This window comes from Trachurus japonicus, chromosome 1 (assembly GCF_045865225.1).
Source record: "Trachurus japonicus isolate A0001 chromosome 1, Traja_1.0".
NCBI classification, from domain to species: Eukaryota; Metazoa; Chordata; class Actinopteri; order Carangiformes; family Carangidae; genus Trachurus; species Trachurus japonicus.
The window spans coordinates 3,465,003-3,477,582 of NC_140907.1; the positions used below are offsets into that span (position 1 = coordinate 3,465,003).

Here is a 12,580-nt window from a genome sequence, read left to right on the forward strand (position 1 = left end):
GTGTTTCAGTCCAAACACTCTATGTAAGTGATTGCTGTTGGAAGATATAACTATTTAAGACTTATATTTACACAAATATATCACTTACTTCTGCTTTAAGTTTGTGAATGGGCAATATTGAATATTTCATGAAAAGGGTGTGCAGATGGTTCTAGTCTAGATCGTTCTTAGAAATCTTTTCTGGATTGACAGTAATTTGTTCAGGTAAATTGGATAAATTGCAGACCAGACAATATTGCAGTAATTCATAGATGGAAATAAAAAACTATAACTATAGGGATTGATCAGGGAGAAACCTTTTTCAGTATACAGTGCATCTGTTGCAACTGAGAAAGATATCCATACTGTATCAATTTAGTGTGTGTGCTTGTGTTTTTGTCTTAAAGAGCCATCATCAACCATTTTAACCCCAAGATTGAGTCGTACGCCGCCGTGAACCACATCTCCCAGCTGTCAGAGGAGCAGGTAAACACAACACAACACAGCACAACACAGCAACCTCCACTTACACTCCACCTACAAGTTGCTTATAAATAAAAATGAACTTAAGCAGCATCTCAGGGCCTTTGGGGTTGAACTCTCCTGAAACGTCGCTCCTGTGATTTCAAAGGAAAATCTTATAAATATTTTACAGCACAGAGGGAAACATTCAGGACTCTGGAGTGTTTGAGAAGGGCCTCGCTGCATTTTATTTTGAAAGAATGCCTATTCATCAAGAAGGAGTTAGGGCTCTGTGGCAGAGATGAATGACTCAGACATGGGTTACTGTGATGAGACACCTAGAAGAGACGACGTTATCTCACACACACCACTAGGCTTCAAACCAATCAGGGCTGATTCATTGCACACAACAAAATTCACACCAAATATTTTAACGCTGATGGTGACACTCATCTTTGTTGTTTAAAAATGCAGCACCTTGTAAACATGTCAACTAAACAAAGATAGTATTCTCCTCTTACTGTGCTTTTAAAGGAAACATTTCTATAAAAGGAAAGTTTGATTTATTATAGTTGTAGATGACTCCAAATATCACAGTTTGTCTCTCTCTCACTTGGTCCTGTAGAAGTAAAAACTATTTATACATGCACAAAGAGTTTCACTGCAAAACAAACAGTGTGAATTGAGTCATTAAGCAACTGGACAGCTTTTGAAAAGCTGACTTATTCCTTCATTATTGGTGGAAAACCGTGAGTCTGGCCTGGGGGGAAGTGGAACTGATTAGAAAATTGTGAGCTCCATTTAAGACTTTATTCTTTCTGTCAAATCAGTGAGGGCAGGAAAACGGCCAGGAATCCCTTTTTTAACAAGCTGATAACAGAGTGATGGATTTGGTCATTATATTCCCCAATTACCTCTCTGCTTTTATCTGCTAGATTTATTCACAACAAAGAGGGAAGGCAGAAGTTGGCTTCAGTGTCAGTCGGTGAGCTGCCAGTTGTTTCATATGTGCTTTTTTTTTCGTGTCTCTGTGCCGGCGACGGCCAGAGCCAGAGGACTGCCGCTTTCAGATTGTCTGTCTGTCGCATTCTCATGGACACTGTCTCAATAATGCCTTGACAGGACTTGGCACAGACATTTCCCAGGGATGTCGGAAAGGTTCCTAACTGAGTGAAATGATGTGGAAGGATTTAAGTGGCAGCCGTGATGAGAGCTGGTCAGATTCTCTAAATGATGAGGACAGGAGCTTCACTGCCTCCTGTCACATCTGCTTAAATACAGGATAGCTCAACTCTCTCTTTTTGTATTTTTCTTTCATTTGAGTTCAGTCCTGTTTGCTTTGTCTTTGTGGTGAGGAAAGGAACTAATTTATTGTCCCGGTGTTTTAAAAAAAGAAGCTTAGTTCAGTTATAGTTGAATTTTCTCAACACACAATTGTTTGTACGTTTTCATCATGTCAAATTAAAATGACATGAACCATCTCAAATGTGAATACTTTCTTGAGCCGTTGTGCCAGGTAGTGTTGTCCAACACATTCCTCTGTATTGACTGGGATCAGCGTCAGTATATGAAGCCAGATTTATCTCCAGTCTAGATTTATTTATTTCCAATTTGTCGATCACATAGAAGGAGAGACAATCAATCAATACACATCACATTGCAGCTGTGGAAGCTTAGTGTCTTAACCCTGTAACTCTCCTCTTCACTAAGACTTGATGCTCAGTATCACAGGAGGCCTTCAAAGAACTGCTGTCTTTTTTGGTTGGCAGTTTTATTGTAGACTAATCACAATATGGCTTTAATATAGTGTTGTCACGATACCAACATTTTGGTACCGGTATCGGTACCAACCTGTTTTTCGATACTTTTCGGTACTTTTCCAAATAAAAAGAGAACACAAAAAATGTCATTATTAGCTTTATTTTAATAGAAAATCTTAGAACTATAACATATGTACCAGTAAATAATCACTAAATCAGTAAACAGTCACTGCTGCTGCAGGATTAAATTTCCATCTATATTATTCTGAACTCTTCCTAAATTAAAACATTAGTGGTCTGTTTAAAAATGAATATCAACTTGTTTTCTTTGCATTATTTGAGGTCTGAAAACACTGCATCTTTTTTTGTTATTTTGACCAGTTGTAATTTTTGGGAGAAATTGTTATCAGTAGTTTATAGAATGAAACACAAACGTTCATTTTACTCAAACACACACCTATTGTTTCCCATACGTAGACCAAATTGATCCACCCCCCCACCCCCCCACTCCTCCTCCGCGTAGCTCTCCTTCGCTGTGTTCACTCACTCACTCACAGAGAGAGAGAGAGAGAGAGAGAGAGAGAGACTATGCATGCCAGTGGTGGTGCGCGGTAAAAACGAAACTTACCGTATCAACCAGCAGTGTTTGCATTAATTAACGAGTCTGTAGCGGCCCGTCTCTCTCTCTCCCGCGCGGCGCACACACACATAAACACAGGCACATGGACAGGTGGCGCTGTAATGGTAATTTTTAAAAAAAGCACCTTGCTTCGTTTGTGGCTGCTCACTCGCTCGCCGCGGCTCAAATTACAATGCGGCGACTTCACGCGGCGACGTCACCACTGCCGGCGGCGCAAAATGAAAGTACCGGTCCCATCTAGGCGCAGTATAGTACCGTTTTAAATGCGTTAGTACCCCGGTACCACTCTAGTACCGGTATACCGAACAACCCTACTTTAATATGAAGGAAATGTAGATGAATGATCATTAGGTCAAAAACACGGTCTGTATTGTGAAGTGGTGTCTATTCTAGCATTATGTATATTTTCAAAATGTGAATGTTAGATGTAAGTAACCAGCAGTTATTTTTATGGTTAGAGATAAAAGAGTTAAAATGCTGTTGCTTTAAAACTTTTAAGACTCAAGTCGTGGTCAAGTCCTGAAAAACTGCAGGAGAGAACGGACAAGACAAGGAAAGATACATCTTCCCTCTGAATAAAACAGTGCTATTATCATAAAAGGGCAAAGAGAAGGAGATAACAAGAACAGCTTTTTGTGCATGTAAATTTTTCTACGAAGTGGCAAAGGGCAAAGGAAATTTTCCTCTCCCATTAAAAAACAGTGGGGGGCGCACACCGTAAACCTTGCAAAGCAAATACTCACCTTTCCTTTTCATTCATGATGCTCACACACATTGGGCTGCCACCTGTTATGACAGATTCCACATTCTTTGAGTCATCTCTTCCATGTTTCACCAGAGGCAAATGTACTGGTAGCACATGCGCCATTAGATGAAAAATGTGCTTCCGCTGTCTCAAATCTTAGGGGCAGTCTGGAGCCCTGCTTTTGTATTCCATGCTTTACGATATAGAATTTAACTCAACAATAAGCATGCATGCTTACTAAAACCCATTGATGAGCAGCACTCCTCCTTCCTGGAGTGTCTTCATCCCAGGAAGTGACACCAGATGATGGATGACCTCTAGAAACACAGTGAATTAAAATAATCTGTCTGTCTCTGTGAACAATGTGAGAGGCGAAACACTCCAGCACACAAGAGCTGCTTTTACATCCACGCTTCGAGATAAACACGGTGACAACCCCCTGCACATAATCATATCCGCCTGGCGATGCGGAGAGACGGCGCTCTAAAAGAACATATGATGAAAGCGTTTCTGAGATTATTCATTTACCCTTCCTTTATCTGGTGTTTTTATTTGCTTTGACCTGTTTGTCAGAGCTCACGCTTCCTCTGCCTTTCCCTCCTTCTCTTCTGTCCCCATTGAGGAACTAACTTTAACAACTCAAACCTGCCTCTACGTCTCCACAGAGCAGGGGAGGGTGATGGAGAGCTGTGAGGTAGAAAGAGGCGTAGAGAGGGGGAGAGATATGGGTATGAATTTTTCATCAGTGTACCATCAGAGGTTGAATAAAAACAACAGCACTTTTTTTCTTCCAGGAGCACAGCTGTAGATTTATCAGAGAAAATTAAACACAAGAAAAATGTTTTGGTGCTCCCAACCCTCTGTTAATACTTGATAAAATGATGATTCAGCTGTATTAACAGTATACTGCCTGGACTGAAGGAGAATTTATTTGTGTTGTGCATGCATAAATGCAATAAGATGTAAATTAACATTGGTTTTCCTGTGGATAAAACCAGGAAGTGTTTGAGAAGAGCGTGTGTGTGAGACTGTGCATGTGTGTGTTTACAGAGCCTCTGTGGGAGGCATGACAAAATGCGGCTCATGCATCTCGCTGTGAGTGTTGCATGCTGTGTGGAGCGATGCAGACGCATTAATACAATAATGGAAAAGGTCTCGTCGGTGGCTGTTTCATGGCTGAACGGTGGAATGGCAAAGGTGCAAGGTGGAGGATCTGCATAATTATCCTCTTATCTCGGTGTGTTTTGTGCACTTATGAGCATAGCACACACACTATACTGTATTTGATTTGATTGTATTTGAACCCTGACCTCACAATGATGAGAGATTCTTTTCTTAAGTGACCCTTTGGTGCAAAGGTGTCCAGGACTTAATAAACCAGAGACAAAAACTTCCCTCTTTGACCAATGAATCTCAGAAACCAGTTGATCTCACAATGAGCAGACAGTGGAAATAACTCAGAGAGGTTCCCAAATGCCACGATAAACTGTTGCAACCACATCATCCACATGATCTCATGAATAAAAATGTTGTAATAAAGTATTAATCCCTGATTAATATTTCACTGTTTGGTGTTTCAAGATGCAGCAGCATGAGTGTGATATGGAGTTGAGTGTCAGCTCGTTTCCTCTCTCTGCTGTTTTCCCGTCAGGTGTTGGAGGTGGTACGATCCAACTATGACACGCTGACCCTCAAGCTCCAGGATGGTCTGGACCAGTTTGAGAGATACTCTGAGCAGCCCAAAGAGGCTGCCTTCTTCAAGGAGCTGGTAGGATAAACAGCAGTGCATTGTGGGTGTTGGGGAGGGGGACGTTATGTGTGCTCCTAATAGCAGTAGTCGAGTTGAGGGGGATGGGGGGGGATGGCATCCCCCCTGAAATAAAAACGATCAAAATCATCCCCCCTGTAAAAATGCCATCCCCCCTCTCCATCCCCTTTTTACATTAAATGTTGGACATAACCATAATTATATTCAGGCTGTCGCCTGGCCTGGGCATTCCCGGCTCTAGCCCCGAACATTTCTTATATTGCCCAGGTCCAGGATGTTTTCTCAGACGGAGTTAAACAGAAGCGCACATTAACTGAGAAGGTAGTTTTGTAATTTCCCGGTCACAGTGAATGCAACACAGGCACGACGCCACGACCAATCAGAGAGAAGTGTTGTAGAAGCGAGAATCCTCCTCCGTGTTTTATTGGTTTAAAAAGCCCATTTAGTAGGCCTACTGACTACACTTCCTTTCATTGTAATGACAAGAATGGCTAAGTGTATGAAAGTGAACTCAGAACTAGTGTGGAGCTGTGGCTGGAGAGCAAAAACAAAACTCTGACCGAGAATAGTCACTCCTCGCGCTCATAGACGTTAGAAAAATGTAAACACACTAACGTCAGCGGGTCACTTGCAGCACCACGCCGGACCGGGCCGGTCCACTGACCCACCGGCGGTCTGCCCTGCTGGCGCGAGTCACCACAATTGCAGAAACTTCTCTCTCCCCTTTTCCGTGATTCGGAACCGCTCGGAACGCTATCTATCGCTAGAGTTCAGATTGTCACCTTGGTTACCTGGCTGTTAAAATGTTTTATGTGAAGCAATGTAGCCTCTCCCTTTATTTTCTCCTCAGAGTACACCAGAATGCCTTATTTATGTGTTAAAAATCCCAAAAAAATTTCTGGGGGAGTGCCCCCAGACCCCCCTACAGTGCTGTATAAAGATGGCAAATCAATGAAAGCCCAGCTGAGTTGGTACTATTGGAGAAGCTCCATAATAATAATAAAATATATATATTTATATATAATTTAGAATTTTATAATATAATTTACATGAATTACACTACCCCCCCTTTTTTAATAAGGTGAAAAAAATTGACCATCCCCCCTGAATTTTTTTTACAACTCGACTACTGCCTAATAGTCAACACCACCTAACCCGAGACAGAGTCAAGACCAAGACCAGACCAATGCGAGACCATTTTCAAGACTATTGCTATATTCAGTATCATTGCTCATAATAATTAGCCTCGTAAACCAGCCTCTCGCGGAAGTGCATTTCATTTCATTCCGAGGGAGAGTCTGGCCTCATCCCCATTCTAAGCGTTTGGACTGAAACCCTCAGAAGGCCGAGCCAATCAGCGTCGCCCGCTGTGATTGACACAGCACGTTGGCCAATCAGGGACCGACTGGTGCAAAGCCCCGTCACTACACCAACTTGCTGATTGGCTGAATGGGGTTGTCTGTCAACGCTACTACCAAAGATATTAAACCGTCTTTGCTACTACTACTCCCGCCCAGCTCCCGTCCACCCCAAACGCTTAGAGGGGGGATGAGGCCAGACTCTCCCGAGAAATGAAATGAAATGCATTTCCGCGAGAGGCTGGTTTACGAGGCTACATAATAATCATGTGGCTTGACATTTTCATTATTCCTCAGCCAAAAAGAAAATATAGTTTTATATAAAATCTGCACCATATTTAATTGAGACAAAGTTTGGACTGAACAGAATAACACAGCAACACAGAACCTGCTTAAAGGGATAGTTCACCCTAGAATGATATTTCGCTCATTATCTACTCACCCTCATGTTGACTAAGGGCTGGAAGAATTTTCAGAGTCCACTGTCCCTTCTCTGAGTTACAGGGGGTCTTGGCGTAGCAGTGCATGTCCATGTAACGGTTGCAAAGGGACACCAGAGCTCTTCGTAAAAAAACACACACAAAAAAACATCCAAATACCGGCTCCATGATGCTCGTATGTAATGTCCGTCTTGTGCTGAAGCCCCAAATTGCGTAATTGTCCCGAAAAAAATTAAATAAGTCTATATTTTAAGCTTGTTTGTAGCGGAAGCTTCTCGAAGCTCCTCTTCCTGGTCCGTCCAAATCTCGCGTGATTTGCGCCGGCGTCAGTGCGGTTACTGCGAATCACGCGAGATTTGGACGGACCAGGAAGAGGAGCTTCGAGAAGCTTCCGCTACAAACAAGCTTAAAATATAGACTTATTTAATTTTTTCGGGACAATTACGCAATTTGGGGCTTCAGCACAAGACGGACATTACATACGAGCATCATGGAGGTATTTGGATGTTTTTTTGTGTGTGTTTTTTTACGAAGAGCTCTGGTGTCCCTTTGCAACCGTTATATGGACATGCACTGCTACGCCAAGACCCCCTGTAACTCAGAGAAGGGACGGTGGACTCTGAAAATTCTTCCAGCCCTTAGTCAACATGAGGGTGAGTAGATAATGAGCGAAATATCATTCTAGGGTGAACTATCCCTTTAAGACTCCCACTTTTGACACTAGTGCAACCAGGTTTTTCAGATGGTTACATAAGGAAACATATTGTTACATGGCATAAACCAAAGTGATCAAGTGACAGAGACATTTTGAGGTTTAAAAAAAAAAGATGTCACTGCAGCTGTGGTCTTGACTGGTCCCGAGTTCAGTTCGACCAAGACCAAAATGTAGTTGATTCCGCAACAAGACCAAGACCTTGAAAATGTGGTCTCGAGTACTACATACAACACTAGCTGCCAAGTCTCAGGTTCCTCCCAAACTGATCCAGCCCACTGCGTCACACTGCACTGAGTCGACCTCACAGCTATAGAGGACACTTCTTTTTAAAGGGGCACGATGGCTCTTAGCCAGATTCTCTGTCCCCACACAACTGACGGAGGTTGTGTTTGACGCAGACCGCTGCAGTTTAGTGTAAACAAGGTCTTTAAATTGACAGCTGAGGAAAAGCTTCTTGTAACAGACAGTGAACAGAGTCCAGTTTCCTAAGTGCAAGCCTCTTTGGTTCAGTAAAAACACACAGAGCTTTCAAGCTACAGTGTTTGTGCAGCAAATTATAGTTTTAAAAATTAAAATGTAATCTTTTCCAGCTTCTCCCTGCTACTGATGTGCTGGGGTTTCACCATTTTCAAAATAATAAAGCCCTCATAAACTCTAGAGATAGCAGGGAAGCACAAGTTATTAAACTTGTTATAGGAACTATAGGGACAGCATATTGAAATAAATGATGTGTCATCTTTAAAGAGATATTCAATCCATGTAACATGTTTTTATTGTAAGCAAATGTCTTATTAGACAAAGATGAATAAAGAGGGTTCAACATAGATGCAAACAGCATCAAACCAAACCTCTAGAAATGTCACATCCTTTACTTCCCATAATAAAACTCATTAGAATTGACGTCTATGTTTGTAGCGCAGGTTCATTTGAAACAACCTGCAGATAAGAGTGACATCAGACAATTTCCATGTGAAAGTAGAAGTCCCCTAGTAGAAGGCAAAAATAGAAATTGATTAAAAATGGTCAGAATGAGCTTTCATTTGTAAATTTCCTGTGATTTGGATGGAGCAAACAAAACACATTCAGTGTCAGAGGGTCTTATATTAAAGGGATAGTTCAACGTTTTGGCAACTTTTCCCATTGCCATAATCCCTATTAGCCAGGCTAGCGCCGCCTACTGGTTCCGGCAAATTTCATTTGCCTCAACCATGTAGTCAGGACACTAGCAATGCGTTTCGGTTTGCTGGCGGACGGACCAATCAGCGAACAGACGGGTAAGTGAAGGCGATGACGTTGAACTCAAGCGCTCAAGATTAACCTATGAGCTTAACCGGTGTATAGCACACGTGACCACCAAGCAGCAGCGATTAGTTGAAGCAAATGTAAGCAACCACCTCCCGGAAGCAAACGAATCCCTATGGCTGGTGTTCAGACGCTATATGAAATGTAATGAAATAAGCGGCTGATGCATCAGGCTAAATCCCTATAGTCTAAGGAGTAGATTCGTCACCTTTAATTGTTGGTGTAAGAGGTTTTTAGAACGTCGGAGCAGAGCCGCGAGCTGCTCAGAGCTACGCTACAGAGACAAATGGGATTTCTTGGTTTCCCTCATCAGACTCATCAAATACACAATCCAACAACTCCAAAACGCTCTGGTGGACAAGTTGTGACCTGCACATTCACCACGCTATGAGATAATAACGGAGCGTTACGTTGTTGAGTTGTTTTCGAGGTAAATTCATGCAAAACCGCTGATGCGTGTTCCTGTCGGGGGCAGTTTTTCGGCAAGCAGTCTCTGTATTTGCCTCAAAAACTACTCGACGGGAGCGTTTTGGAGTTGTTGGATTGTGTATTTGATGAGTTTGATGAGGGAAACCAAGAAATCCCATTTGCCTCTATAGCGTAGCTCTGGACAGCTTGCAGCTCTGCTCCGCCGATCTAAAAATAGCTTGCACCGACAAGTAAAGGTAATGAACCTACTGTTATGACTACAGGGATTATGGCAATGGGCCAATTTGCCAAAATGCTGAATTATCCCTTTAATCAACAGCCACAGGTGAATTGATGTTTGGGCCCTCAGTGTGAGGAGATGTGCTGAGATTGACTGGAGTGGGATTAAACCATGTCATCCTCTTGAACCTGTGATAATTGTGTGTCCTCAGGTGCGCTCCATCAGTCTGAATGTGAGGAAGAATGTCTCCTTGAACACACTGAGCCAGGACGTCCTGCTCAAAGAGTTCTCCACCATCTCCTGAGACCCCCCACCCCTCTGCCCCCCCGCCCCCGCCGGCCCAGGCTTCACCTCCCTTCAGATGGACATACACATTGTATTTTCTGTGCGTGTGGACTTGTACACATACTTACAAACACAAACCAGTGCAACCCTCAGTTGTTCTTTCTGTCAGCTGTGTTGATCTCTCACCCCCTCTCTCCTGTGAACTGAACAATGGGAACCCACAGACATGGACTCTCTCGACGGGCTCGATGGACCTTGAGGAAAAACCTGAAAACTTTCCACACTTGCTCCTTTGCTGGTCGTTGGTGTGTGTATGTGTGAGTCTTAAAGGAAGTGCCCACTTCGCACTGGTTCCCTGTGTGCAATCTGCAGTATTGGCTGGACTGTTAACTGACACATGAAAGTTTGGATTTAAGAGTAAAACTTTTTTTTGTTTTGTTTTTTTAACCCAGATCTTCATTTCCGCTGCCACAGTACATGATTTCTACTTATCTCTCTCCAGTAATTATTTCACAAGACTTAGGCTTTGAGTCGAACATGGTGTACTTCCTAACAACAGCATTGGTAATGGTGATCCTGAGCCTTTTTGAGTTTGAGTCTTATTTTAAATCCTCTTGGAGAATTAGAGCATTAACATTTTCTTTGCAGCTGAATGCTTGTTGTGTGAATGTTAACATAACTCTCAATGTGTTCAAAACAAACGTACAAGTATTTTGTATTTAAATGTGTGCTAAGAGGCAGAACATTTGAGTAACTAAGTTGAAGATGCTCTGAACTGATTAAAACAACTTTTTATTATTGTTGCAAACCTTTGTTTTTGAACAAAGCCATGATTAACATTTACTACTGTACAAGTCGCACAAGTCATTTCTGAATTAGTTTGAATTAAATGAAACCAAATGTGTTGAAGTGAGTGGCCAGTTTAGACAGAAAGCTGTTCAGACAATGATTTAATCATGAGTTACAACATGATGACTGCTGGTGTGTTTCTGGCTCTTGAACAGTATATTCATCAGTTTGAACTCTTCTTTGCTCTTTCACACTCGACATTTGAAATGATTCTTTTGACTGGAAGCAGATCTGAATTATGCAATTTCATGAAGTGTAAGGTCTTCTTTCTTTTGTCTCTAATTCCTGTAGGTATATTTATGTTTTCTTTTTTAAATAAAGTTTGGTTTCCTACTCTAGTAATGTTTCCTCCTTAACTTTCTAGACAAAGAGCTTCCAGAAAACTAAAATTATGACATTGAAATTTTATTTTGTTTTATTTTACCAACAGCTGTCCTCATCAGTTAACACACACACACACACACACACTCTGTCCTCTGCTGACATTGTGGAATCTGATACATGAGATGTCAGTTGGAGGCTTGATTTCTTATCCCCACTCACACAAGTGACAGATGAATGTTTCATTCAGAGAATATGGTCACTGATAACAAATGTTTTCAGCTTCATCATTACTTTACTTCTTGTCAGAATGTGTGAAGTCTGAGTTATGACTTGCTGACTGAAAAAGCTAAGCATACAGTATATACTTTGTCTAACAAATTTGGCTGCACGGTGCCATTAATACACTTCTTGTTTTCACTGGAGTTTTGAAGTGTCACAAATTTGCATCTAATTATTTTCTGGCCATTTGGAAGCAGTGAACAATCTTGAACCTTACAACATGTTAACGCTTATACATTCAACAGAAGTAATAGCAGTTGTGTGGTCGTGAGCTCTGCTTTGATCTCTACTTCCAACTCTGAACCGGTGAAATTGGGCCATATGAACCAAAACAAACAGCTAAATCACTGTAGCAGAGAGGGAGTGCAGAGTTGATAATCATTCTCTCTGTCTTCTTCAACTGCTTTCACTTATAGTTTTGTACCCATCAGTCTGATACATACAGTGCTGTTCTCAGTGCCTGCTGACAACCTAAAGTCACCGCCCAACAAGTTAAAATGTACAATTATTCAACATTAGACAAAGTTGAAAATCAACCTAAATATCCATATTCATATACTATACTGGTGTATATAGTGATAAACAGGAAACATTACATTGGAGCTCAGGGGCTCCTCAGGCTGCTTGGTGACTGTGCTTGACTCAGTTTTCTTACTACTTGTAACTAGTGATTGTGATGATGTCATTCTCTCTTTTGTGTAGCATCAAATAGAATGTGTATTGAGACATGTGAAAATGTGTACATACAGACCCTTCTAGGATGACAGTCTAAAAACAAGCCACTGTATCCATAACCATCACAAGAGATTCTATGTGAGAAAGGGTTTTCATTACTTCATTTTTATTTATTTGGGTGAGAAGAGAGAACATGGTGATGTCTTCCTACTAGACTTCACATTATTATAATGTTTACTATGTGAAAATAACATGGACTGTAGTGGGCTCACTTTCATTTAAAAAAAAAAAAAAAGTCTGTTAAAGTCAAGAAGTCCAGCCTGGACGATTGGAGGGAAAACTGTTGAGGG

General features: G+C 41.6%; 1 protein-coding gene across 1 annotated transcript in view; it reads left to right on the forward strand.

Annotated features, from left to right (window-relative positions):
* Window positions 1-11,290, forward strand: part of armh3 (armadillo like helical domain containing 3) — a 29,661-nt gene extending 18,371 nt beyond the window's left edge. The window contains exons 24-26 of the mRNA XM_085786929.1: window positions 387-465; window positions 5,238-5,354; window positions 10,030-11,290. Of these exons, the coding sequence (XP_085643055.1) occupies window positions 387-465; window positions 5,238-5,354; window positions 10,030-10,122 (289 nt within the window). The 3' untranslated portion in view covers window positions 10,123-11,290. The remainder of the gene's footprint in view (window positions 1-386; window positions 466-5,237; window positions 5,355-10,029) is intronic.
* Window positions 11,291-12,580: the final 1,290 nt, after the last annotated feature.